The following is a 27,309-nucleotide window of genomic DNA, read 5'->3' as shown; positions in this document are numbered from 1 at the left end:
AGCATTTTCTGTGTTTTTGTTTTCTAGTTGTTTGGTTTTTGTTTGACAACTTCATGCCATGTTTTCTTCAGACACCCTTGTATAGAGTAGTTTGAAAGTTGGCACAAAGTGACTGGGCCTAACAAGTGTGTGTAACAAGTCAACTTACCAGGATTCCGGCAAATTGCTTATCCTCCATCCTACTCGACTTTGTTGGCAAAGATCCGCTGCCTCTGTGCGGCTGTCTCCGCTCTGATGCCCCTGCACTCCTCGTGTCCGCTCGACTGTCTTCCCCTGCTTCGGTTCTCCGTTCCTCCGCCTCTGGTATTGGGGAGTGCAGCTGGAGTGGCGTCGCCGCTTTTGTGTCGTTTCGGCTCTAATCCCAAAACTTTTTTCTTGCCCCTAATCTGTGAAAGGGACATGTGACATGAGGTAGGGGGTGTCAGGAGAGAAAAGAGGGGAGAAAGACATTAGGTAGGGCAGTGGACGCTGGAGTAGGAGGGGTACAGGCGTAGATGGTCGCCATCAAAACAGTTTCACCAACTTTGTACTCTGCCGGTAAAAGCCTTAATCCCGACATTGTACACAAAATAAAGACGGCAGAGAAAGAATCTGGAAAACATGTACTGGTGACAGATTTGCATTTTTGTTGCAAAGCAGCTGCAATAACAAAGTGCCCTTTTGTGCGGAGAGATTAACTGTTAGGGCAACGATTAGACGACCCACTGACTGTTGAAGTGAAAACAAACTCTTGGAAACAAAAAGACGCCTGGCATGTTTGGTATAGGCACCATCATGTTGGCCCTATTTTCCTATCTGTTCAATGAAGAAATAGCTTGTTCTTGTACACCAAAATGGCACCATGTTGCCGCCAAATAATGCTCCGATTGTTTTCTGTGGACACAATAGAGGCTGACGGTGCTTATCAGCACCTCTGGTTTGAATCCCACAGTCGAGACCAAAAAGCTTGCTGGTTTTTTTTTTTTTCTGCCTCAAGCTTGTACTTGAACACCTGTGTTCTGGAGATAGTCTGAATTAGACCCAAATACTGGTCAAACTTACATGTTCTTCATTGAGATCAGAGAAGTTGTGGCACGTGATAACTGCTGACACATCAAAAAATGTTATTTGCGTTGCTGGTAGAGCGTACAACAGGGTGCCACGCCTTACTGGCACCACATCTGACCGATAAAAAAAACCTGTTGTGCAACATTCCTTTAAAATAAATAAGAGGGCAGCACTCTTTTGTGAGCAAAACTGCCTAACATGTTTTGGATAATTTCTTCTCAGAAAATACCAAAGTTTAGCTATCGTCACTTATCTTTGTGATAAGTTTTTGCTACACCCGTAGAGATAATTTAGAAGGCTTCTACAGAAACCCTCCAAAGACCAGAGTTTCAGGCGATTTTTCCTTTGGCTATTTGGGACCTGACAAGGGTTTTCAGATTGTCCATGCTTGTGAACGGTCAGTTCATAACTACAGAAACCACTAGAATGAGGCTAAACGCCATGGCAGATGCGGCGCAATAAACTGGGTCCATCTTTTTTTCCCCCACTCAAATGGGTGTAATGTTGTTATGTCACAACATGACCGAGCTAGCTGTGTCCCAAAATGCTGTGACAAGGTCAACATTTCAAAAAGAAAGCCTTACGTCCACGTAGGTCCTACGAGGTTCAAATCATATTCACTCTGCTGACTTTCATAGTTCTAGCATCACTTTGGAGGATAAAAAACAGGCCGTCTCCCCAGCCAGCTCACCCCCAGCACAGTGTTGGATGAGAACTCAAAATTAGCCATCAAACAGTGAAGTAAGTAGAAACAAGCTGTTTTTGTTTTTGTTTTTTTTTGGTTAAATCTTTGTCGCCGTGGCAACAGCAAAGGTTTCTCAGCGAGTGTCAGAAGACAAACGTGTTGGCGAGTGCCTCTTATTATGTGGGAAATTAAAGTGAAGGTTTCATGTTTGGTGGCTGTGAATTCAAGCGTTTCCTATCATCTCTTTAAATATGCATATTGTGTTCCATAAACCTACATGCTAGCTGCGCAGGAACAATGTGCTTCATCAATCGACTACACAGTTTGGATCACTCTCATCCTATAACTGTGCTGCATGTGTGAACTCTCTTCCTGCTGCTGGTTGATGATGCAGGGCCTTAGCTCAACAGCAACCCTGGCTATACTCGCAAAGCATCCGACAATGGCTCTCTATAGTACGTCACAGGACCCTGAATCCTTCACATCACTGTACATTATACAACTGTGCCTTATATAAACTCTCAAGTTGGATTACACTCACTGTACAAGTGTTGACTGCTAATCCACAGATTGTAACATCTCTGCCGAGAAATGCCGAGCATTTAGATAAGAGCACATACCTTATCATAAATAAGCCATTTGTCTTGCAGCGCAATGGCAGTTATTTATCATGTCTAAGCACTTATGAGCATAGGCCCAAACTTGGCAGTATTTTCACTACAATGGTCGCGAAAAGCCTCAAACACTGCAATTGCTTATTATTTTTTCCAAAATTTTAGGAAACAGGTGCATGTTAGACTGTGTTTCAAACTGAATGTTACTAATAAACTTTAACCGTAATCTAATACATTCGAAAAAACACAGAAAATAAACATCATTTTTAAGGCAAACAAAACATTCATACAGCATGCTGAATTATGTGCATTCATTCATTCATTCATTTATATTAACTTAATACCGGTAACATTGAGAGACAGAATTTGGATGTAGACTAAATGCAAATCAAATTTGAATTCAGCAGCACTATCTTAAAGAAAAAGTGCACTGTTAAATACTGTAGATTTGGATAATAAAGTCAGTGCTATTAAGTATTAAAAGCCACACTCACTCAGGAGAGCCAACATGAAAACAGGTTTTCTTACTGTCCAGAATGATGAAGATAACAGAAGCCAGAAAGTAACTGCTCTGAACCGGGAGGCAGCTAACAAGTCATGGTAGCTCTGGTTGCATCCCACTGGGCAGATCTACTCACGTATGTTCACACAGAAGGGACAGGGCCATTGGTGGATGCCAGTAGGAGTGGCAGGAGGACATTACTCGAAACTTGTCCAGGGACTTGACAGGCTGCTGGGACTTATCAGTCTTTCCTCTTGGCCAGACCAACCCCTCATGTCACCAGTGCTCATTTTACCCCTCTAATTCTGACACCTCAACTTGAAGACAAGTCTTTGAAAACGGTGAAGTGGGACAAGGAAAACTTGTCGCGAGACAGAACAATGGCACAGGACTTATTCAAATTCACGCCACATTTTTCTCATCTATTCATAAGAGGCTTCAAAATAAATAAATACTATGCCAAATCAAAATGCCAATTTAAAATGTTCAAACAAGCAACCTTTCTTTAACTGGATGTATTTCTGATCACAGGATAAAACTGCAATAATTTGATTGGTAAACAAAGGCATTTTTGTTTTGCCAGTTTCAAGAGTTCAGGGAACAAACACTTAACTCAACATGTTTGTCCTGCACTTCACAGGTAGCATCCTTCTGTTGATCTTAAAAAATGGAAAACAAGTCTTTTTTTTTTCTTCTTCAAGATGTATTGTGCGTGTATATATATATATATATATATATATATATATATATATATATATATATATTCTCCACACAAAAAATTTATTTAAAAAAATATTATAAAAATGTGACCAAACCTCACCAAAAAAACGCAAAAAATATATATAATAAACACTGCAATGCCATTGCTCTCTGAGTTGCTTTAAATAAAATAAGTTTTAAAAAAAATCCATGCAGCATCAAAACAATAGATCTCAGCTAGTAATCTAGAATATTTCTCTGAATAAACACTTTTGAATTATCTGAGGCATGAAAGAAGCAGCTACGTCGACACCAGGTCCAGGTAAATATGGGTGGTCGCAGTCATTGTACATCACTCCAACTGATGGCTTGCAATTTATAACAACGATTAACAATCCTAATAGTGCATCTTGAAAAGGAGGTGGGAGTGACACAGTTCAAAAGTTGCTGGTTCCTATTATCCAACAGTTTAAGTCAACCCCGTTTAAGGTTATCGCTTCTGACCTTAAGCACATTGAACCTCTCGATGGATGTATTTGCTTAGAATTGGTATGAGGCGAAGAGGAGAATGCTCAGGTTAAATATTAACCTCCAGATGGCGGGTGCGTTACCATAGATATCGCAGAACGGTCGCAGTCATGTCAAACTAGACAGTAAAGCTGCACATTAAAATGCTTACCTGAATTATCTCACTATAACAAAGTACTGACAACTGCAGATGTGTCCATCTGAGGTGAATCTGGGTGTTTAGTGTCCTATGCAGCGGCAGCATCTGTTGAAGTCAGAGGTCAGGAACTGGACCCTGTCGTCTAACCACCACCGTTCAAATGAAATGTATAGCTTTTGTGAAATTCAAAAGATTTATTTTAAATCTTTTGCAGGGTAAAAGAAAAGCAGGTCACATATAGCTGCAGCTGAAAAGCCTTCAAACTTCTTATCAGTCCAAACAGAGCTGAGACCTTGGTCAGCAACAGCTGCAGGGGAATGGTACGTCACACCACAAACGCTGAGTTGGAGGACTGTGTTTAAAGCCGACTTTCTATTGAATGAAGTTCCTCTCGCAACAGATGAGGAAACTCCTTATTGGGTAAATCACATGACTCACCCAAGTTCTGAGTCATTGGTGTATCTTTAATGTTTAAACAGTATAAATCAGTTTGAAATGCTCTTTTTTCTAATGTGACCGAGCCTATGGAAACACATTTTGAGAACATTAACTTCACCACAATTTCACAATTTCTACTCAAATACCCTCAAACCACCTCAGACACGCACCAAAGTCAGTCTCATCTTAAATCCGGTTCATAAATCAGTTGCCATCTACCCAGCAGCAGTAACAGACCAGTGGAGCTGTTGCACCGGGGAGTCCTCTGGTGGTCAACAACATTATGACCTATTCAGAAAAGTCACAGTACCATTTAGAAGTGTGTGTTGGGGAGGGTGATTATATTTTACTTTACATTAGGGCACTATAACAGCATATGCAACACACCCATGTGTTTCAGCGCTTTTTTTTTTTTAGGTCTGTAAATTTGTTTTAATAATTTGTTTTAATATACTTTTTTTATCGTGACATTTTTGTCCACTTCAGGCCACCGTAGATCAAGCTAATTTTTTTTTTTTTTTTTTGCGTGAGTTCATCCGGCTAGAGTGAACAAGGGATGTGTTTTGTTCACATGCAACAATCCGCGGACGTCAAAGTTCCGATAGGCTTTTATTTCGCTCCCTCGGGTGGAGCGCCGTGTCACTGCCTGATGTGGTCCGCCTGCCTGTTGCGGTCCGCCGGAAATTGGGGACTGGACTAGACCGGGACTGGAAGCGGACATTGCGCATGTTTTACCAACTGACGTTTACTGCTAAGCGCATGCGTCCATGGTGATGAAGTTTTTTTTTTTTCTTTTTTTAAATCTTTACTTCTACAATCTAGATTAATGGTTAGGGTTAGGGTTAGGTCTGTGCAGTTTGGCTGCGACAAAGAAATAAACCAAAGTAACGCTTGTTTACCGTAAAACTGCTCCAGCCCCATCATTTCCGGCGGACCACATGCACGTAAAAACGTATAATATCCAGATTTTACTGTTAAATATAGACTATTTTAACAACTATAAAAAAAAAACCACAAATTTACGCCATATAACCAGTAAACACAATTGGTAGAGCTCGCGCATGCGTGTTTCTAACATCCGGTTCCAGTCCAGACCTTCCGGCGGACCGCATCAGGCAGTGACCCGCCAATCTATGTATCTCCGATCTGCGCCGATGGTGCCAATTTTCTAAACTACTGAAAATAACCGCAGTTTGTGTCTGGTGGGGACAAAACGACCCCTACACATACAGTAACTTAAGCAAGCCCAGTCATGAGGTTCCACTTCTCTGTTTTTGGTTTTACTAAATATAGATTATTGTCAATGCAGATACTAGTCAGTCCTGAGTCACCTTGTCAGTTAGCTAGATTTCTTCATGATGGCTACCTTTGTTTAACAGGTATGTGAAGTGATTTCAAAGATCACTGACAATGCAAACACGAGAAGAATCAAGACTGTCTTGAGATTGAGTCACAGAACGCAAAAGTCTACTTAAACAAATATGTTGATCAACCTCTGCATGACTGAATGATTTCATTGTAGCTATTTCACAGCATTCTGCCAGAGAGAAGAAGCCGTTTTACGAGCGCTAGCACTAGCACGTAGCTATTGATGAACGTGTGACATTTCCTGTGTTTTATTTTCTGGTGGGTAGAGGAGGTTGTGTTCGGGTTGTGAAACAGGTGTTACAATTGGCAGCATTTCGTTCCGTTTGCAAAATAATTCAAAAGTTCAAAAAGTTTTCAGGAAAAAATGATAATGGGAAAACTTTTTTTTTTACTTTTGTTTTATCAAAAAGCAGCATCAAACGTATTAGGGTTGTTGTTTGGGTTGGCCATGATGAGCTAGCTACTGAAATAGAAAAGAGTCTAGTACGCTAATATCTGCATTCCACGCTGTGAAGTATAACAGAAATGTGCGCACACTTTCATACAGTCAGATATTTTTGTGTGTGGATTTTATGGCACCCCATATTTTACTTAGGAAATCTGCCAGGACATTGGTGAGGTCCACTTCAATGAAACTGCACAACAATTTGAACCCAACAGTGCCATCTAGTGGGCTCTGAAAATACAGACACTGTTTCATGAAGCCTCATCAGCCCATCTCTAATTGACCAGTAACAAGCAGATATTCAAAACCATTGTCTTGGTTAAAAGTGAAGTCCTCGAAAACTAACAAGCAAACATGATTCACTGTCCCATCTGATGAAGGGGGGCCTTATCTAGACCTCAATTTCACCTTAGAGAACCGTGTGCTGACACATCCCCAGTACGCAAAGAATCTGGGCGTGATACTTGACGGCTAACTCGCCCTGAACTGACAACACTGCTGCAAAACCCCTTGCAGATTTAAGGTGCACAGTATCAGGAAGACACGCCCCCTTCTGACCTTGAGGTTGGGACACGTTCTGGTCCATGCTCTCATAATCTCATGCCTCGACTGTAGCAACTCCCTCCAGGCTGGTCTGCATCATCAAACCCATGTAGCTCTTCTGGAATGAAACTCTTCGTCCTGTTGTCAACCAACCAAAATTCTACGACAAGACAACACTCCCGCGTGGCCCTCTGGATCTTCTGGAACTGAGCTGCAGTATTTTATTATGGTATTATGATGAGAGAAAAATACATTTGAGGTGTAAATCTTGAATAAAAAAAGCAACTTTCTATTTCTAAAATGGTCAAAGAATATTCGGTTCATGTGAATAGTGCTGTTGCTCTGACAAAGGGGAAGGTTTGAAAATAATATTGCAGAAAATCGCATCTTCTTTCATCATGCATGTTGTGTGTGCATGATTTCAGTGGCTGACGTTCCAGGCGGCTGACACATGAGGACAAAGACCTGATTCAGCTGTTTAGTGGAATAAACCTTTTTTTTAAGTCAACACTGAGCAACCCAAGCGCGCTTGTGAATGCTGCCCCCTAGTGGTCAAAGCTGATAAGACCCCTGTTTGAACACAAAGGTCAGGACAAATCTTACATCTACAATCACCACATAACACTTAGATTATTTTTTTTTTTTTAATTTTATTGTTTTTTGGAATTAAAGAACATCAAGAAATAGGTAGGCATCAAGAAATGTACAGCTAAAAAATACTTTGAAATAGATAAACTCATGACATCACTTTTTAAATTTACTGGGGAACAACCACATTTCTATCTATTTTTACCTTCATTTTTAAGCCTGGTTTATGAGGTTTTATTCTTTATTATTTTATTTGATTTTATTAATTTTTAAAATAATATTGTAGTTGTATTAAAAATTATTTCGTCTCATCAACTTGAGACCTTACCATACATTTAGACATTATATTTTATTATTGGGTTTTTATGATTATTTGTGATGTATTTTTTGACACTCCTGTTTTCATGACAGCAAAAAAATGAACAATATTGTCCAAAAATGAGTTGTGACTCCAGCAATCTTAGTGTACTGTTCTGAATTGAAGTGGGTGGATGGATGGATGAAGTGTTTATACAATGAACCCACCTCCGCTACAACTTCAGTCACACGCTGATGAAGTCCAAAAATATTCATGTTTATTTATGTAGCTAATTTTAGCCGAGAACAAAACACTCTCTTTTCAGGTATTTTTGTTTGAGTAAGATAAAATAGATGCACCTGATAGTATCACATTCAATCCATTTCTTGAATTTCCTTTGTCGTTTTGTCCCAAAATAAATCCATAAATCCATAGCCAGGATGACATGAACAGAGATGGAAAATAATTTATCATTAATGTGCAATGCGCTTTAGTTATTTAGATATTATTTTGTTTTTTCTGTGCATTTTTTCAATGCTGTTGCAAGCTGACACTATTGTAGTATCATATAATGTCTCCTGAAAATGGCTTATGTCGACGTCTTAGAGTCAATTTTTCCATAGGCAGATCAGAAGAGCTCAGCAGGACGAATAAATTAAATTCTGTTGGAGACACACTAATGTTTTAGAGCAGGATTTTATCATTACGGAAATGATAAATTCGAGGTTCAGATCAGATAATAATAATTATTATTGTTATTGAAGGCAAAACATATGATATAATTGTGATTTTGTTTTTTTTTTTTACAAAATAAAGGGCCATAATTAGAGGCAGTCATAACTTTGGGTAAATGTTACAAAAGTTACAAAAAAGGCATGTCATGAAAAACAAGTCAACAGGGAGGTATGAGCGCATCAAAATACACATAATGATCAAGTTTGACTCACACTTCACTTCAGAAAGGAAGCCATAAAATGAGAGTTCAAAATAAGAATACATATTATTATTATATATTATTACTATTTTCTACACGTTGCTTATTAAAATATATTCTTGATCATCTGCTTTTAAAAATTGCATTTTTTGTTTCTATTTTCACGTCAAACTCTGCCATTGTCAGCAAAACAAGCGCATATTCAGTAGAAGTAGCATATGGCGCGTGGATCTACATAAGGTGAGCAAACATGCTGTAGAGTGTGTTTGGCTGATATGGAGGGAAGTGTGTTTGAGTGTGTGCATGCATGCACAATGTGCGTTGACATGGTCCGGTTACAGTCCAGTGGATGCTTGAGGGTCAAGAAGACGTGACTCGGACGGGGCCTGCATTATGTAATGTGTTGTTGAGAAGAGCAGCAAGGACAACCACCTGTTTTCCACCCATACTGTGTTTCTTACACAGATGAGATGAGGCTTCATGAAACAGTGTCCTGATTCTCAGAGGCCACCAGATGGCACTGTCTGCTGTAAAATGTTTGGACTTGAACAAGTATTTCAATGAAACTTCCCATCAGATCTCAGGCAACACAAAGTAGACAAAGGCAACAACGTCGAAGACGATCGCACAGCAAGTCTCAGGGTCCAGACGGTAGTGCAGAACCGCAGAATAAACTGAATGACTTGTTTCTTCTGCCATTGTCAACAATACCAAACACTTAAAAACTGCATTTTCAGTTATTTTGCTCATGGGTAGACTACAAGAGGGACACATGCAAAGCAAAGTAAAAACCAGAATATACTGTACAACAGCTATTCAACTGAGATACATTGAGAAAACATTATCTGTGATCCACATCAACCGCAGATGCATTTATGCAGGCATCTAAGACCTTCAAAAAGCAGTAGCATTCAGCAAAAAACACAGAAAAAAATCACAATTCAAGCTGGAAGCACTTGACCTCTCCAATAACACTGAAGTGATGTTCTGCAACTAGGTCACGCAAACAAGTAGACACACAGCAAGAAAGTCAGTCGAGCTTGTGCTGCAATATGGACAAGCAATAATACCCTAATATATCAGTTCCAAGGGCCATTCATATCTAAGATATCTTAGAGAGTCATTTGGAAGACTGGTAAAAACATTGGCAGAGGTAGTACAAGTACAAGTGAACAAGAGGTAGAGATGATTATCAGATGGGCTGGAGCACAACCACAATAAAAATTAAAAAAAAAATAATAATAAATAAATAAAATTAATAAAAGGTAAAGAAAACAAATCAATAAATATGGTTATAATAATAAATAGAAAAATACTGCGAGAAAAATATAACCATGATAATAATGAAAAGAATAAGATATATGTTACATATTTTATACATATTTATAGATTTTATACAAATATATAAAAGGCAGTTATCACCTAACTAGAGAAGGAGTTGTGTGTGTGTGTATATATATATATATATATATATAGTGCATAATGTCTCACCATACTCATTCTGGGAACTTTGACATTGAAAATACATACAAATTTAGTGTATAAAATTATGTTTTCATTTATCCAAGGAAACCAAATTCGTTTTTCAAATTCCCCTTATCTTACATGACTGTCTTTGATCTTGCTGATAGCAGTTACATTATAAGAGTGAAAATGAGGTCCATCAACCTTTTTTTTTTTGAATGTAGACATTTGTCTCATTCGTTGAATGCAAAGTGTTTGAAATATTAATAACACTGACATGTCCGTCATTTTGAGTTTATTGATCACCAACACTGTGAGATAAATAAATAAGATTCATCAAAATGAACCCACTATTTCAATGCAAAGTTCACAGCCTCGAACCAAGGAATCATAATTCACCAACTGAAACACTTTTAACAAGGTGATGTTAAGTTACTTCATTCATTGAGTGAAGAAGAAAACGCGTGAGTCGTGTTCATTTCAGTAACCGAGTCCCCTTGAAGACGGCATCCCGCCACTGACCTGGATCTACTCCACTCTGCCTTTGAGAAGTTGAGTGCAGACACACAGAGTCTCCCACCTGACACCCACGGCGAAGCTCTTCCTGCCTGTGATGGCGTGCTCCTCGTGGCGAGAGCCTGAACCCACGCCGCCGTCTTCACCCCGCCGAATGAGGGGCTGCCGGTGGGGCTCTGTTGCATCACTGTCAACTTCCTCCTCGGTTTGACCAACGGACTCCTCCTCAAGCCCCTCCCTTTTGCTCAACCCCCCCAAAATCCAGGAGCACGAGGAGTGGGGGGCTTGAGTCACGTTTCTGCCGTCACTTTAGTCAATTCTGGAACTTCAAGACTTAATTTATGTATTTTATTTAACACAAATAACCGACATATTTTTGGCTGACTTGATCGGTTTGTGTCTCTAAAATAAAATGTTTCGGCTGTTTTCAAATGTGTGTGTTTTAGAAGACTCATACAGACACATTTCTTTCAGCATTTAAGCTCAGCTCATGCGCATAAAAACCGATTACTAATACGCGTGAATAGTTGCAAACGAACGCACGCGCTTTCAAACGGAAACCTAACTGATCAAAATCAGAGATTTTTGTCTTTAAAGAAAGTCGATTTCCCTGCAATATGATCATTAAATTTGCCAAAAAAAAGCGGCAGACGCTGACGCGTGACGGCCATTCATGAATCCACGCGCGGATCTGGAGTAAATATGTTGCGCCTATTGTCGGCTGCAGTAACCGTTGCGTCCAGGGCGTGTGTGTCGGTGTGCGTGTGTGTTGACATCAGATAGCCGCTACAGACACTCCACGGACGACTGCAGGTGTGGATGGACGGAAGGAGGGAAGGAAGAGACGCTTGCAGAAAACAAAGAGATGGCGGATGCAGATGGATGGAAGATGAGAGTCTGGCATGCAGGCGATTTACCTGGTTATTTTTTGGGGGGGGGGTGGGAGCGTTTGCTGAGGAGACAGGCAGCAGGCGCGGTGGTCCTCTGGATAGACTGCAGGGTGAGAAGAAGAAGGGAGGGGTGGGGTGCAGCTGGAGGTGGGAAATATTTGGGGAAGAGATCCATACATCAGTTACATGTGAGGTGGAAAAACATCTGAAACACAACAGTGAGAGTCGCAAACTTTGAATCTGAAGTTTCATTATGGTGAGTCAGGTGTCACACTTATGTTAGCTGACCATCAAAACTTCCTTGTTTCTCTGTCGGATTCCTTCTTCATTGGCTACATTCTATTCCACATCACCGTTCAAGTGGTCGTCTCGCTTCTGACCGCATCACTCTTTGTTGTTGTTGAACTTTGTTGTTTAACATTTACGATTTCACAGCCAATTGCTGCGACAAATTCACTCTGAACACACGGCAGTCTCTTACTGGACAAGGTCTGGAGATGAGGGAGAAACAAGGCCGACCACCGTTATGTGTGTGTGGCCCCCATAACTTGAGTCATTTTATTCATATAATGTGGGGGGGTGGCCATTATGGCACCCTATATGTGCATGTTTATGACGCAGATTCCTTTCTACGGAAGCTGAGAACTGCCAAATGGCAAAACTATTTTTGCATCCATATGTTATGTTACATGACACTGGAGGATCGGCAAGACCAGGCAGTTGCCGCACAGGCGACTCCAGGATGATGGCGATGAAGTTCTACTGTGTTGCCTCTCATGCAGAAATGAGGGTCCATTTATACGTGACACCTACCTCAACCTGTTAATGTCTTGAAGCAGAAGATTCTGATGCTTAAGCTGAGGACAGAAACTGCTTTACTTTACTAGAAACCAGACCTCAACCACTTGCCTCAATTCCAACAAATGTGTCTCTTCTAACTCATTTTCCAAGTACAAATAAGTATCACAAAATCGCACGATAAGATCATGAAATAATGTGGTGATATCACAAAATAAGTTGGACAAAACAAAGTGCTACTGATCCAAAATTAGTTCCCCCCACCTGGCAGCTCGGAGCGTCAGTACTTTTCACCTGGGAAATTGGGCAGAAAAAGGACAATGGACTGTGAAAAGATATGGGATCGTGATCACAGAACCATCAAGCATTTCACAGCAAAAATAAATGTGAAGAAAAAAAAAATCTAGATGATTTACAAAAAAAAATAATAATCAAGTGTGAAGCGGCAGGGAACATTTGTCCTGCTGACCTTTGAATACCCAGAAGTCTAGTGCTCAAATACTTGGCCAAGATAACAAGCAAGACACTCAAGTTGATAAGCCAGGACACGGCCAAGAAATGGCCCAATACTGATGGTTCTTTAGTGTCATGGACTGGTAGAATTTGAGTGACCTTTGATGGACCAATGGCTGGATTACAATACACCAAACAGGAGGGTCGTACACAGCAGCAGCTCATGAGCGAAATCTCTTCAGGCAACACCGGAGTGAAATCAGAGTGAGAAAGATACTGGAGAACAAGAAGGATGGATTTCCATTGGAAGAGAGCAGGAGAATGACATGAAGACGGAGTCATCTTCATCCAAAACTTGCGAGATTTGCAATGAATATGACAGCGATGAAGATGTAGCTTTGGAGGTGAGCAATGAAACAGGGTTGGTACGAGTTGAACAAGCTGAGAATAATTGTTTGTCCGTTGTTCTCACATTAAAACTAAGAAATAAACAAGAAAACATGCATAAATAAATACATTTTCAGAAAGAGCTGGCTTTTAATTCATTCAGTGTAAGTTCATATACGGCTTGTGGTACACATCAAACATAAGTAGTTGTTTTTTTCCCTCCAAATTTCACCTGCTCTAAGGTTATAATGCTGGTTAAATCTGGTTTTCACACCCCACACCATGGGTCAACCGCGGTAGTATTTGCGAACAGTTTCATTCTGCTGTTGGTTAGAGTTATGTCACGCTTATATTGAAACTCATAAATTTCACCTCTGGTGCCGATCTGACCTTCTGTTTGTTCTGAAGATGTGGAGACCTTTTACCAGTCTGTCTTTTTTTGCTTGTAAGCAAGATTTGGTTCTCAAATTCTGCTTTCGCAATATTTTCAATGTGGAATTCAGAATGAAGCAACTTCATATTCTTGGCAAAATCATATTTTTGTGCCCAGATTTGGCGACTCAGCAATGTTCTTTGGTGCTTTTTCACCACAGAAGTTGAGATATCTTCTGGGAAGGGTGTTGGTCGGTCAAATACTGGGAATTCACAACTTCCTATTTTGCCCTTCAATGAAGTGGGCAGCAGAATGATCCCGTGTCATGTTTTTACGATCTGAAAGATGCGACCTTGCAAGTGCTATTTGGGTTGTTTTCTATCTTATCATGATGAATTGAATCTTCTGGGGAATACTGCAACATCTAAGAGTCAAAGTCGTGCAGTGCACCGCGGCCTCCCAGTTGCGAAGCTTAGAACGATATATTTCATACGTATAGAATCACTCTACGAAAACTAGCATGAGTGCCATAGTACGTACTTCAGGCGTTTACACCTAAATTAGCTGGTCAGGACTGGGACAATACATATCAGCGTATTTACCACATGTTCAAAAATACGCCTGCAGTGTTGTCTTTTCAAACTCACCTGCTTCCAACCAGGAAACAATCTGGTGTATACTCTTCGTTCCGACTCAGTTTGTAGACACAAGTGTGATGTCCAGTAGTGGGGACTAAAATGGTGTTTTTCTGTGTTTATTACTTAAGTTAAGGCCCATGGATGCTAGCGCTACATATGGATCCGGATACAGATGGAGCCTTCAGTCCGCGTTCTGCATTCATTTAGTCTGTATTTCAACACATTTCCACAAAGCTTACGGATACGGACCAAACGGAGCAGTACCACTGGAAACCGTGGGGGACAGTGTTGCTGTTACCACCCAATACATAGCTGTAATGAGACATAAAAAAGACATAACAACGGCGGAAATTCTTCATCCTCCAGACGCGATATTTTAAACGGCCTCACTGACCACCGCCTCCTACAGCACTGCCTTCATTGCAGTACATTATCAATACTTCTTCCTCCGCCAAGTTTGTTTTGGATTTGGAGCTGAAAATAACATTTCCGTTTTTTCTGTATCATTAACCAGAACTGTCCTGTCCTGACTCAGCATTAAACAGCCACTCATGATGTTTCACCTTCAATGTTAGTGGCTCCAGATGAATGAAGTTTCAGTTGCATTTGAGATGTACTTTTCAACTTTTACTTTCAGCATAAGCTCAAGGGGCACTGACTGAATACGTTTAGTACAGTTAGTATCTGTTTATTTTTACTTTTACTCAATTGATCAGTACTCCTTCCACCTCTGACTCTGACTAACAGCGACTGCAAAAGTGTTTTGTGCGCTATATTTGTTTTGACTCATGCAGATGGATTAGAAACACTAAATATGTTGCACTACATGACTGACTTATTTCACTCAGCTCACTTCATTTTGTTGTAAAATTGCATCTACAGCAACGTGTGTGTTGGAAAGGAGGGATTCCTGTCCCCCACTCTGTCTGATCAGTGTTATATACACTCCATGCGAACACAAATACAACATTATTTGACTCAAAAGGGCCATCATTTTTTATGGTTTCAGAAGGTGTAGTCACTTATTGCCATTAGAGAGTAGAAGGGGACAGGTGCTTGTCCCAGCTAGATGGGGGGGAGACATTGGACACCACTTGTCTGAAACTTGTCTTGTCCGAAACCTGATACTAAAATAAGTTAGGATTTTACCCAACAACATACCTTCACAACACACACAAATTTCTATCAGAGTTTGTAAATTAGCTGCAAGGTATTGGTCACTAGAGATGGGCTGATGAGGCTTCATGAAACAGTGTCCATATTTTCAGAGATCACTAGATGGCACTCTCTGCTTTAAAATCTCAGGATTTGAACAAGCATTTCAATGAACCCCACATCAATTTTAACACAAGAGTGCCATCTGGTGGGCTCTGAAAATAAGGACACTGTTTCATGAAGCCTCATCAATCCATCTATTGGTTATGATGAGAAAACACTTTGGAGTGTTTGATGGGTGATGGAGAGAGAGAAGGAACAAACATGCAAAATACAAAACAACAAGGCCACACGTGGGCTGTGGTAAAGGATATTACAGCAATTTTTAATGTTTTTATTTAATCATTTGAACAAGCATAATTTACTCTGCACACACATCAACATCACAGTGTTATTGATCTCATTTTAAAGAAACAAATCCACATATCCATGACCCAAGCATAATCAAAAATAAATACATGAAATTATTATTAGAAAACTAAGTAACTTAAGTGTTCCTGCACACGCATCGCACGGCAGCAGGGGCCTTTTAAATATACATCCACAATTAGTTTATCATTTTTATCTCTAAGTACAGAGTGTTGATGACTAAAATACACAGTTACCGCCTTGAAGCCAAATGTGGTGACAGAGTGATGAGGTCAGAAGAGGTTATTCGGTCACTCTGTGTCGGGAAACATCTCAGTGATAAAGACAGAAGCCGGTGACGTAGCAAAGGTATTGAACAGCACAGAATGTAGTTTTTCCCCATGACTCCTTGTCATTTCCCCTATGTCTCATCACCATTACTGCTGGAACTGTTTGTTCTGTCATGACATTGTCATCCTTGCTACTTCTCTTTTTTGGAAAAAACCAAAGCCTCACCAGCACCAACACAGGATGTGGCAGTTAGTCATTTACGATAATTCTTTTTTTTTGTCATTTCTTTGCAAAATAATGGACACAGACGTGTGTCGACATCATCGGTTCACTCTCTGAGTTTGCTCATTATTTTCCTGGGCTTAAATGATCGTTTGGTATTAAATATTATTCCCATATATTTAGTATTTATGTTCTAAAAATAACTCCACTCATCATCATCAGGGTTTCAAACTTAGAGCCCAGGGGTCAAATGCTGGCCGATAAGTCTTTTTATATGGCGGTTGCTCAGTGTCAAAGTCAGTGTCAACTAATATAGATATTGTCAGCATATGATGTCACCCAAACATTTGTCTAAGATCCAGGACAAGTCTTTGGAAAAGCTTCTTCATTGAGTATAAGCAGTATAAATATATACACTACCGTTCAAAAGTTTGGGCTCACTTAGAAATGTCCGTATTTTTGAAAGAAAAGCACTTTTTTTTTCAATGAAGATAACTTTAAACTAATCAGAAATACACTTTATACATTGCTAATGTGGTAAATGACTATTCTAGCTGCAAATGTCTGTTTTTTGGTGCAATATCTACATTGGTGAATAGAGGCCCATTTCCAGCAACTATCACTCCAGTGTTCTAATGGCACAATGTGTTTGTTCATTGCATGAGAACGCTAATGGAGGATTAGAAAACCCTTGTGCAGTCATGTTAGCACAGCTGAAAACAGTTTAGCTGGTTAGAGAAACTATAAAACTGACCTTCCTTTGAGCAGGTTGAGTATCTGGAGCATCACATTTGTGGGATTGATTAAATGCTCAAAATGGCCAGAAAAAGAGAACTTTCATGTGAAACTCGACAGTCTATTCTCGTTCTTAGAAATGAAGGCTATTCCATGCGAGAAATTGCCAAAAAACTGAAGATTTCTTACAACGGTGTGTGCTACTCCCTTCAGAAACAGGCTCTATCCAGAGTAGAAAGAGAAGTGGGAGGCCCTGCTGCACAACTGAGCAGGAAGATAAGTACATTAGTGTCTCTAGCTTGAGAAATAGATGCCTCACAGGTCCTCAACTGGCAGCTTCATTAACTAGTACCCGCAAAACTCCAGTGTCAACATCTAGAGTGAAGAGGTGACTCCGGGATGCTGGCCTTCAGGGCAGAGTGGCAAAGAAAAAGCCATATCTGAGACTGGCCAATAAAAGAAAAAGATTCATATGGGCAAAAGAGCACAGACATTGGACAGAGTATTGCTGGTAAGGTGGGAGATTTGTTCAGGGTAAAAGGGATTTTGAATAAGGAAGGCTATCACTGCATTTTGCAACGCCATGCCATACCCTGTGGACAGCGCTTTATTGGAGCCAGTTTCATCCTACAACAGGACAGTGGCCCAAAGCACACCTCCAAATTGTGCAAGAGCTATTTAGAGAAGAAGCAGGCAACTGGTATTCAATCTGTAATGGAGTGGCCAGCGTGGTCACCAGATCTAAACCCCATTGAGTTGTTGTGGGAGCAGCTCGACCGTATGCTACGCAAGAAGCGTCCATCCAGCCAATCCAACTTGTGGGAGGGCTTCTAGAAGCGTGGGGTGACATTTCTCCAGATCACCACAACAAATTATCAGCTAGAATGCCAAAGGTCACCAATGCTGTAAAGGCTGCAAATGGAGGATTCTTTGACGAAAGCAAAGTTTGAAGGAAAAAATATTATTTCAAAAACAAATCATTATTTCTAACCTTGTCAATGTCTTACAAAATTGACTAAATTTTCTATTCATTTTACAAGTCCCGTTGGTAAATAAAAGTGTGACTTTTCATGGAAAACACAAAATTGTCTGGGTGATCCCAAACTTTTGAACGGTACTATATATATATATATATATATATAAGAACGAGAATAGACTGTCGAGTTTCACATAAAAGTTCTCTTTTTCTGGCCATTTTGAGCATTTAATCGACCCCACAAATGTGATGCTCCAGATACTCAACCTGCTCAAAGGAAGGTCAGTTTTATAGTTTCTCTAACCAGCTAAACTGTTTTCAGCTGTGCTAACATGACTGCACAAGGGTTTTCTAATCCTCCATTAGCTTTCTCATGCAATGAGCAAACACATTGTGCCATTAGAACACTGGAGTGATAGTTGCTGGAAATGGGCCTCTATTCACCAATGTAGATATTGCACCAAAAAACAAACATTTGCAGCTAGAATACCGTATTTTCCGGACTATAAACCGCTACTTTTTTTCTCGCGGTCTGAACCCTGCGGCTTATATATATATATATATATATATATATATATATATATATATATATATATATATATATATATATATATATATATACATAGTGGTTTGTAATAAATGATTCTTCGTGCAGTGTTCCATCATTGTCCATCTAAGTCTTTAGGATATGACCTCATTGTGCTAACACTGTAGATAACTCAAATATAGGCCGCCAATATTAGCTTGAATGCTAGCATGCTACATTTGTCAGCGTCAGTGACAAACTTAGCGAAGGATTGTATCACTTCCCTTTTCTGTCTTTTGTTTGCCAATAGAGATTCAAAGAAACGCTGCTCACCTCAATATAAAGGAACAAATAGTTCTCATGGTGTTTCTCATGGTCCTCGAATAGCATTCCTGTTTATCTGATTCAGCAGATTCAACACACGCAGGGAGAGAAAAGAGGAATCAAGCTTTCAAACAATTGAATGGATATGTTGTTTTAGAATACAGGAATTCCACATATTAAAGTAGAAGGCTGGTAGATAAAGGGTGTAGATGAGGTGTAGGGGATTTGTGAGCAGGTGGGGTTGGAGTTAGTCCTGCTAACCACAGGACACACACCCAAGATGGATCCAACCATGAACCAACCCGACAAGAGAGAATACCCTGAGCAGTAATTCAAGAGTTTTGCCTTGTAGTTCAGCTCCTTGCCCACATGGAGCACCAGTCTTTATGATCAGAATACTGATAAACACTTTTATTTTTTTGGCTGTGACATGCATGACTTTATTTATTTATCCCGAGATAACAATTATCACAAGATCATTTTTATGTCGTGATAATTCGTATGTCGAGATAACAGTTATCTTGAGATAAAGATTATCTCAAGATACAATAGTAAATGTCAACGCGTGCCTAACTGCCTCTCTGGCAAAGCATTTTCTCCTGTAACCACTATGTAACCACTATGTCTCCCATGGCTTCGTAACGGTTTGTCAACGTTGCAGTCACTGTCTGCAAGTCGGCACTTTAAACACTCTGATCAAGTAAGTAGTAAGTGACATACATGACTTTTTTTTTTTTTTTTTATCCTGAGATAAAAATGATCTCAAGATAACTGATTTCTTGGGATAAAAAAATTAAGTCATGCATGCCAATTCCAATACCTATAGCTTAGCCACATGTGGTATTATTTTGAGTAGAAACCACTAGATCAGAGTGTTAAAAGCGCACTGACTTTGTCATTGGCAATATTCCGACTTGCAGACAGTGACTGACAACGTAGAAAACCAGTTACGGAGCCGTGGGAGACATTGTGGTTTCAGGAGGATGTATACAAAAAGCTTTGCCAGAGAGGCAGTTACGCATGCGCTGACATTTACGATTGGATCTTGAGATAAAAATTAATCTCGCGATAAATGTTATCTCAGGATAAAAAAATAAAGTTGTCCAAATCACATCCAAAAAAAAAAAAAAAACACATGCATGTCACTTCCAGGGCTCCGTAGAAAACAACCCAAATGGAAATTAAGTACTTTTTGTGGCGCCCACTATTTTTCAGCACTGGCGTACTGACTGACTCAGACTACACCAGAAGATTGTGATGTGTTTTAACCTATTGAGAGCCATTGTTTTATCCAGGATCTATTTGTGTTTCTGTCTTGGATAAGAGGGATGTGAAGAACGATATTAAAATTATCTTAGTTATCAAAGTAGTTTTTGGAAAAACAAAAAGCTACAAGATAATTGATACTTAGATATTATTATTATTATGATTATCACTATTATTATTATTATGTTATTATGAGGTAAAAGAAGTGCGGGACACTTCTAAACAACAGATGATTTAAGACTAAGGACACCTTTTTTCTTGTTACACTGGTTAGTTTATCAATTCTGGATTTGGATGCATACACTTTAATTTTTAATGATGATTTTCCATTTCGTTTTCAAGTCTCTCCACAAACACGTGATCTATTTTCTATGATGAAATGAAGATGTATTCTATCGTCATCAAACAGCAATCGATTCGATGTGAATTTATGCTTCATCAAAATGTTTTTTTTTATGTATTTACATTTAAATTGATGGTGCACACAATGATAAAATGCATCTATACATGACATATATATTGGGACAATGAGGTATCATGAAACAGTATTGTTGATGAATCAGTGTCCTAAATCAGACACCACTAGATGGCGCTTTTGGTTTAGAAATGATGTGAGGTTTCATTGAATTGGTTGGTCAAATCCAAACATTTTCGAAAATAAGGTCACTGTTTCATGAAGCCTCATCAGTCCACCGATACTGTGTCATGAAACCTCATCTACCCATCACGGATGGCAGACGGCTCTCAGTCTCTGTCAAAAATGTGTCTCACCAACTCTGCCAGAGAATAATGTGTATTTATTTTTTATTTTATTATTATTATTATTATTATTTTTTTTTTTACTGAAGGAGCATCATTTAAGTCAGAAGCGTCAAACTCAATCGCTCAAGGGCCCAAAATATACACACTCCGAATCACAGCACCAACGGACTATAAAGCTGCACTCCTTTCAATGGAATTCCTTCACCTTCCTACATTTTTGGCGGCCAATTTTAGGTTCACAAATCTCTGTGGTTAATTTCAAGATGTGGTCTTTGTGAGTGAAGGGAGCAGCAAGAGATGGCGGTAGTCTTGTTTTGGTGCAGTATACATCAGCAATTCATTTTATTTTGAACATATGTATCTAAATGGAGTGGGTGAGTGAGTGCAAGTGAACCAAACAAATGAAAGCAACTGTCCAACTCATTGGTGATGATGCCATCAGACTCTTTAAAGCACAGCCCTGCAACATCAAAGTGGCACAAGAGAAGCGTCTGCATGAGAAGGCAAAGTCATATAAGGATCTGGTCGACATGAAAACAAACGCTGGCACGATGAGTGTTCCGACTGAAAGCCGTGACGCTCCAGTGCCGAGGGCGGCCTCACCTGGGAGCAGCAGCTCGCCCAGCCTCAGCTCACTTCCTGCTGAAAGAAACACCAGTTGGTTGGCCAGACAAACATGTAGGGAGCTACAATATGTGGGTGTGGTGTTAGCCCACATCTTCAGTCCTTTCACGGCGTTTCTGATAATCCTGATTTTGATCCTTTTTGTGTTAATCAGGATGTATTTTCTAAAAGAAATGTAGTCAGGGCTGAATAGAATGTGGCATCTTCAACTGCTGGTTGGCCAGGACTGACAGTAGGACGTTCAAGAGGATTCTGTCCTGTGTAACTGACATCTAACTCTATGGTGGTCAGAAGAAGAGGACCTGGTCGTATTCTGAGGCACTTTGGGTTCATCCTCTGTGATGAAAACTTCACTAGTCCCAGGAGGAGGCCAAGTTGACATAGTTGTCCAGAGAGTGGAAATACTACAAACTGAAGTCTGGCTGCAAAGCTGCAATAAAAAGTAACCTCCCACTGGGATTAACAAACTTATCTGTGTGTCTGTCTTGCTTAGATGTTGTGTGAATGCGTGTACTTTCTTAACTAACCAGTAGATGGAAGCAGCAGACCAGAAACTTTGTTCTATGAAAAACTTCCTGCCCTTTTCCCCTCTGAACCTATTCGGTTTTTCACTCGTGGCGGAATCCAATACATGCAGGAGTTGTAAGAAACCAAATCATATCATCTAAAAATAATTGTGGATACAAACGTTGGTTTATTTTTTCGTGATGGTATGTTAAAGTATCTCTAACGTAACCATTTAATATGCGCGTATCTACCGTAGAACAGAAACTACAAATCATATGTATGTATGTATGCATGTAATAAAGTTATAAAAAAATAAACTAAAATTATATTGGTTATTTTTTGTGTCAATTGAATCCATGTTTACCATCTCATGTATTAAAAGTCAATTGCTCAAAGTGTACTGAATTATATTTAAATTTTTTAAACAATTGTTTGGCGACCATGAACATAAAACTTGCTCACTTCAGACCTGATGGATGGAAGTTAGTGCGCATTCATCCATGAACACTTCGCATCTGTTCAGATCACGTGTTTGTTGCTTATTTCAGCTCCATTTTTTGATTCTCTTGATAACTGCAATGGCTCCTGCATGAATTCGTAATTCGTGTTTCAGAGTGGCTTATACTACTTTTTATTTCGGTCATATCGAAAGCGTCATGCACTGAGGTTCCATATGGCAAGGTTGATGTAATGTAATGCCAATACATGGCCATGGTATACGATGGACCGAGTCACTCTGGCGCCACCTTCCGGGGGTCTTATGAAAGACAACAATAAAAACTATAGCCTTCTGTCAAATACATTTGCTTCATACAAACAATGCCCCCCAAAATAGCACTTGGTATGGCAAACAGTGTTATCTTCTTCGTAAAGATAACATTCCCTTCTTTCATTCGTTGCGCTTAAAATAAATGTATTTTCCATTTATAATAGTGTAAATGTCTATTTGTTGGGTATAATACTTTGCATAAAATGTAATGTATATTTCACGGACATTTTAATCATCACATTACTTCTATTACTTACTTAAATGTATTTTCCATTTATAACAGTGTAAATGCCTATTTGTTGAGTATAATACTTTGCATAAAATGTGATGTATATTATACGTATATTTTATTTTCCATTTATAATAGTGTAAATGTCTATTTGTTGGGGGTAATACTTTGCATAAAATGTAATGTATATTTCACGTATATTTTAATCATCACATTACTTCTACTACTTACTTAAATGTATTTTCCATTTATAATAGTGTTAATGTCTAGTTGTTGGGTATAATACTTTGAATGTATATTTCACGTATATTTTAATCATCACATTACTTTCGTTATAGAAACAGATTATTGTTGGGGTTTTTTTCCTCAACAGAGCTTGAACAACTAATATTAACACATTGTATTCCAATTTGCTTAGTATATGTGTCATAAAATTCCACATTTAACTGTGTGAAATCTGATTTTTTTAAACCAGATAATCGTATGAATTCTGACAGTAATGGCTTCAATGTGTAATTCTGCCCTTGTGGAATAAAAATAAGAAGAAATATCATTTGAAAAAAAAAAGTGTTTTATTCATACAAAAAAGTACATTCTTGGCAAACAAGAAAAATAAGTAAGAATCAGTTCATTCCTTCATTTAAAAGACGTCCGTAAGGAATGTGTGCCGTTTAGCAAAAAATGCAATCCCTGACCGGATATGTAAACATCATCCACACACTTCTGGGTCCAGCCCGTGGTCAGTTCTCCTGTCAATAACTTACTGACAGATTAAATATCTAACTATAATTTAGCACAGTGGTATAAACAAATGTACAAAAAGTCCATGAGGCACAGAGAAGTATGGCTTCAACAAGTGGAAGAGTCTACATGTGCCTCTTCATGTGGAGAGCCAGGTGGTCAGAGCGGGAGAAGGCTCTCTCGCACAAGTGGCACTGGAAAGGTCTGTGTCCAGTGTGTTTCCGGAAGTGGCGTGTGAGCTCGTCGGACCTGGCGAACTTCCAACCGCAGCCTTCCCAGTTGCAGTGATAGGGCTTTTCACCTGAAGAACAGAGACTGAATGAGCAACCAGAGCATCACCACTCATCTCAAACGTGCCACACAAAACCTTCTTACCTGTGTGTGTCCTCATGTGAGCTTTCAGGTGAGAACTCTTAGTGTAGGTTTTCCCGCAACCGGGGAACTCGCAGTTGTGCGTAGCTGCGCGTTTTCTCGCCCACGACCTGCGACCCCGCTTCTGCTTGATCGCGCCGACGTCATCGTGTGCGTAAAAGTCCATGAGTGACGGCGAGGATGGAGGGGTGAGCATCGCCCTCTGGTGGTGGTGATGGGGATGCAGCTCTCTGAACTGCTCTGGAAAGCAGGGCTGCGCGTAATGTGGCGGATACGGCGCGTACTGGTTCTGGTGGTGGTACTGTTCTTGTTGCATGTGCTGCAAGCCGAAGTCCATGGCTGAAGGGTGGTGCGTAAATGTAGCAGGGTGGACATAGTCCCCACTTGGAGTGAGCACCATGCAGGACTGTTCCGTGGGCTCGGTTTTGATTTTGTATCCAAGTGAGGATGACGCGTGGCAGTTAGCGCGCAGCTCGGTGTATTCCCGTCTGTCCGGTGGGGTTTCCGCCGAGTAGCCAACGTCCGGAGTGAGGAGCTCAGCCATGAGTCCTCGGACGTGATAGTCTGGCACCAGGTGAGGAGAGAGGCGGTCTGAGCAGCTCTGCGGAGACTCCGGCAGCGAGTATGCGCACGACTGCTGCGCTGGGGAGATGCCACCTGCGGCCTGCCGCGCTCCGCTGCTCTCGGAAGAAATCGAGTTGGACAAGATGAACTCGATGTCGACGAATTTCCCCAGCTCGTCCTCGTCCTTCGGCGGCGGCGGCGGTGGAGACTCCACGATGCTGAACTCCACTTCGATCCGTGGAGCTTTTACGCAGCTGCGCGCATCCACAGCCTGAACAGGAGAGAGAAAGTCAGGGAAAATCCACAGAAACACAGCTCAGAAAAGTCGGCTTTTACTTACAAATTGATGATCTGGGAAGGTCTGGAAGTGGTTCACGGGCATCACTGGTTCCACAACTGCCATGGTGACTCCGTTATCGAGTTAAGACAAGCGCTCAGAAACTCTGCCCTCCGCTTCCATACAGGTGAGTGAGATGTTCGGGGAGAGGATGTGAAGTTCGACGGTGCAGCTCGGGCTTCTTATAGCTCGCTGAAGTATGCCAGAGGTGTGGCCAGCCCCCCCGCCCTCCCACCCCCCACACACATAGCGACACACTCATTCACACTCCTCCCCCAGCAAGGTGGATCTCAACCAACGGCATTCAGGTGAACCGAACTGTAGCATCATTAATAAGTTTTTAAACGTAAATATTTACCCTAAAAAATTAATAAAGCAAATTTGAGCAAAGCCAAGATTCTGTCCGTATGACCTCCGTTTACATATACTGTATATAGCAAACGGAACGTACAACACCGCGTAAGTTTGCGTGGTAAATAGTTGTGTTTATCGGTAAGATTCAAGTTTTTATTTCGTTATATATATATATATATATATATATATATATATATATATATATATATATATATATATAAACATTATGCGTATATCTCACTGTAGAAAGAAACTTTTCCATTTCAAATGCTTTTCTTTTTTTATATTTAAAGCAAAAACTTTTTTGACGTATTTTTGCACTCTCTTTCTTACAAGAAAGTGTGGTCAAAGACCCTGATTCTTGTTTTGCTCATGACGGTGCATCGCCGTGTGCTTTAAAATTCTAATTTAACCCGCAGTTTCGCTCCTGACTTGCACGCATGCTCAGCCACACGCACTCGCATTAATGCGCCGGGACGTGTTAATCGTCGCCTCACTATCGCGATCCATCGAAACACCTTGTTAATCTGACTGTCAACAAACGGGTCCATGTTTTTTAATGACCCCCTCTTAACCCCCGTCCCTCTTTGGTCTTGGAGCCATTGCTATGATAATGAACGAGCCAGCGATATCAGGTACGACTCAGTCAAGCAGAAAAAACTACGAAACCACTCACATGTACCGCAGGTTATTCGTACAATTTCACGCAGCTCGCACATCCATACGCAGTGACCTCAGCTCCTCTCAATACTCCACTGACATTTTTACACCACCTGCAACACAACTACTTCTATTACTGACTTATGCAGAAACTGTCTATTTAGGATTCCCACTGAAACGAGTAGCTCTACTACTTATACAACGACAAATGACTAATTATTATTACATATATATTGTCACATATCCAATGAGTATTTATTCCAAATACTTCTACTAAAATAATTATTGATACTTTCTCAACAGTTTATTGTAACCACAGATACTTTTAACACTTCATTAATAATATGTACTCAGCTTTTACTGCCCGTAGTCAATACTACAACTTTGTTTTTGTCCATAACTTCTTACTTGTTTTTAATTTTGTTGTTAACTCAACTAGGTTCAGATCTAAGAAACATTTCCCCACCGGAGGTCCTCCCTCAGATGTGTCAAACACAAGGCCAGTGGTCCATGTTTGGCTCACTGGGTCACTCTATGTGGCCTGTAAAATTATATTTAAAGTGTACCAAAGACATGATAGATTGTAAGAGGAACATCACTGTGTTTTGTGTTAAGAGGTAAAGGTGGTGATGAACAAAAAGGGACAGTTATATTGTGTATTGTTTACACTTGCATTGACTGTGTCTGATGCTACTACTTTAAGACTATAATGTGTTTTGAATGTATTCATTCTTTTTGCTGGTGGGACACCTGTACTTTTACACCGCTACCACCATTGTCTCCAACATTCTCTACTACAAATCATTCCAGAAAACTCCTCACAAACTTTACTGCCGCATGTGTTTACTTCAGCAGGTACTTTTATTCAAAAATTCAGACTTGATTGAGTCGACAGCCGCTCAACTGCAGATGTCCTGGGAGTGGTGCTTTTATACTCTTTTATTTTTAGCTGCCGAGTGCCAGAAAAAAAAACGCTCTGCTGTCCATGATTCAAGCGGAAATGGACTCCACTTCCTGAGGAAAAACGGGACCGACACTTCCTCCACTTTCACTCTGATATCAAACTTTAAGATCACTCACGCACGAAAAAGGAAAGAATGGCCATGTGTTGAGTCTTCTTAATAATGGACTCGCGAAGCT

At 40.1% G+C, this 27,309-nt stretch overlaps 2 protein-coding genes across 5 annotated transcripts in view; both read right to left on the bottom strand.

Annotated features, from left to right (window-relative positions):
* slc6a9 (solute carrier family 6 member 9) overlaps positions 1–10,984 on the bottom strand; it is a 64,924-nt gene extending 53,940 nt beyond the window's left edge. Inside the window, exons 1-2 of one of the 4 annotated variants that reach the window (XM_053884402.1) lie at positions 10,815–10,984; positions 149–386 (exon numbers count right to left, since the gene is read on the bottom strand). In XM_053884402.1, coding sequence (XP_053740377.1) covers positions 149–178 — 30 coding nt within the window. In that variant the 5' untranslated portion in view covers positions 179–386; positions 10,815–10,984. Of the gene's footprint in view, positions 1–148; positions 387–2,840; positions 2,978–10,814 lie in introns of those variants that run through there. The other 3 variants (XM_053884406.1, XM_053884403.1, XM_053884404.1) reach the window with 3 other exon arrangements.
* A 12,732-nt stretch (positions 10,985–23,716) lies between these two features.
* Positions 23,717–25,300, bottom strand: klf17 (Kruppel-like factor 17). Its single transcript, XM_053883886.1, has 3 exons — positions 25,159–25,300; positions 24,258–25,089; positions 23,717–24,183 (listed from the first exon to the last, which is right to left on the bottom strand). The coding sequence occupies exons 1-3, from the start codon at positions 25,219–25,221 to the stop codon at positions 24,008–24,010; spliced, it is 1,071 nt and encodes a 356-aa protein (XP_053739861.1). The 5' UTR covers positions 25,222–25,300; the 3' UTR covers positions 23,717–24,007.
* Between the last annotated feature and the right edge of the window lie 2,009 nt (positions 25,301–27,309).

The sequence above is a fragment of the Synchiropus splendidus genome, chromosome 13 (assembly GCF_027744825.2).
Source record: "Synchiropus splendidus isolate RoL2022-P1 chromosome 13, RoL_Sspl_1.0, whole genome shotgun sequence".
Classification (NCBI taxonomy): domain Eukaryota; kingdom Metazoa; phylum Chordata; class Actinopteri; order Syngnathiformes; family Callionymidae; genus Synchiropus; species Synchiropus splendidus.
This window is presented reverse-complemented; position numbering and strand designations above follow the sequence as displayed.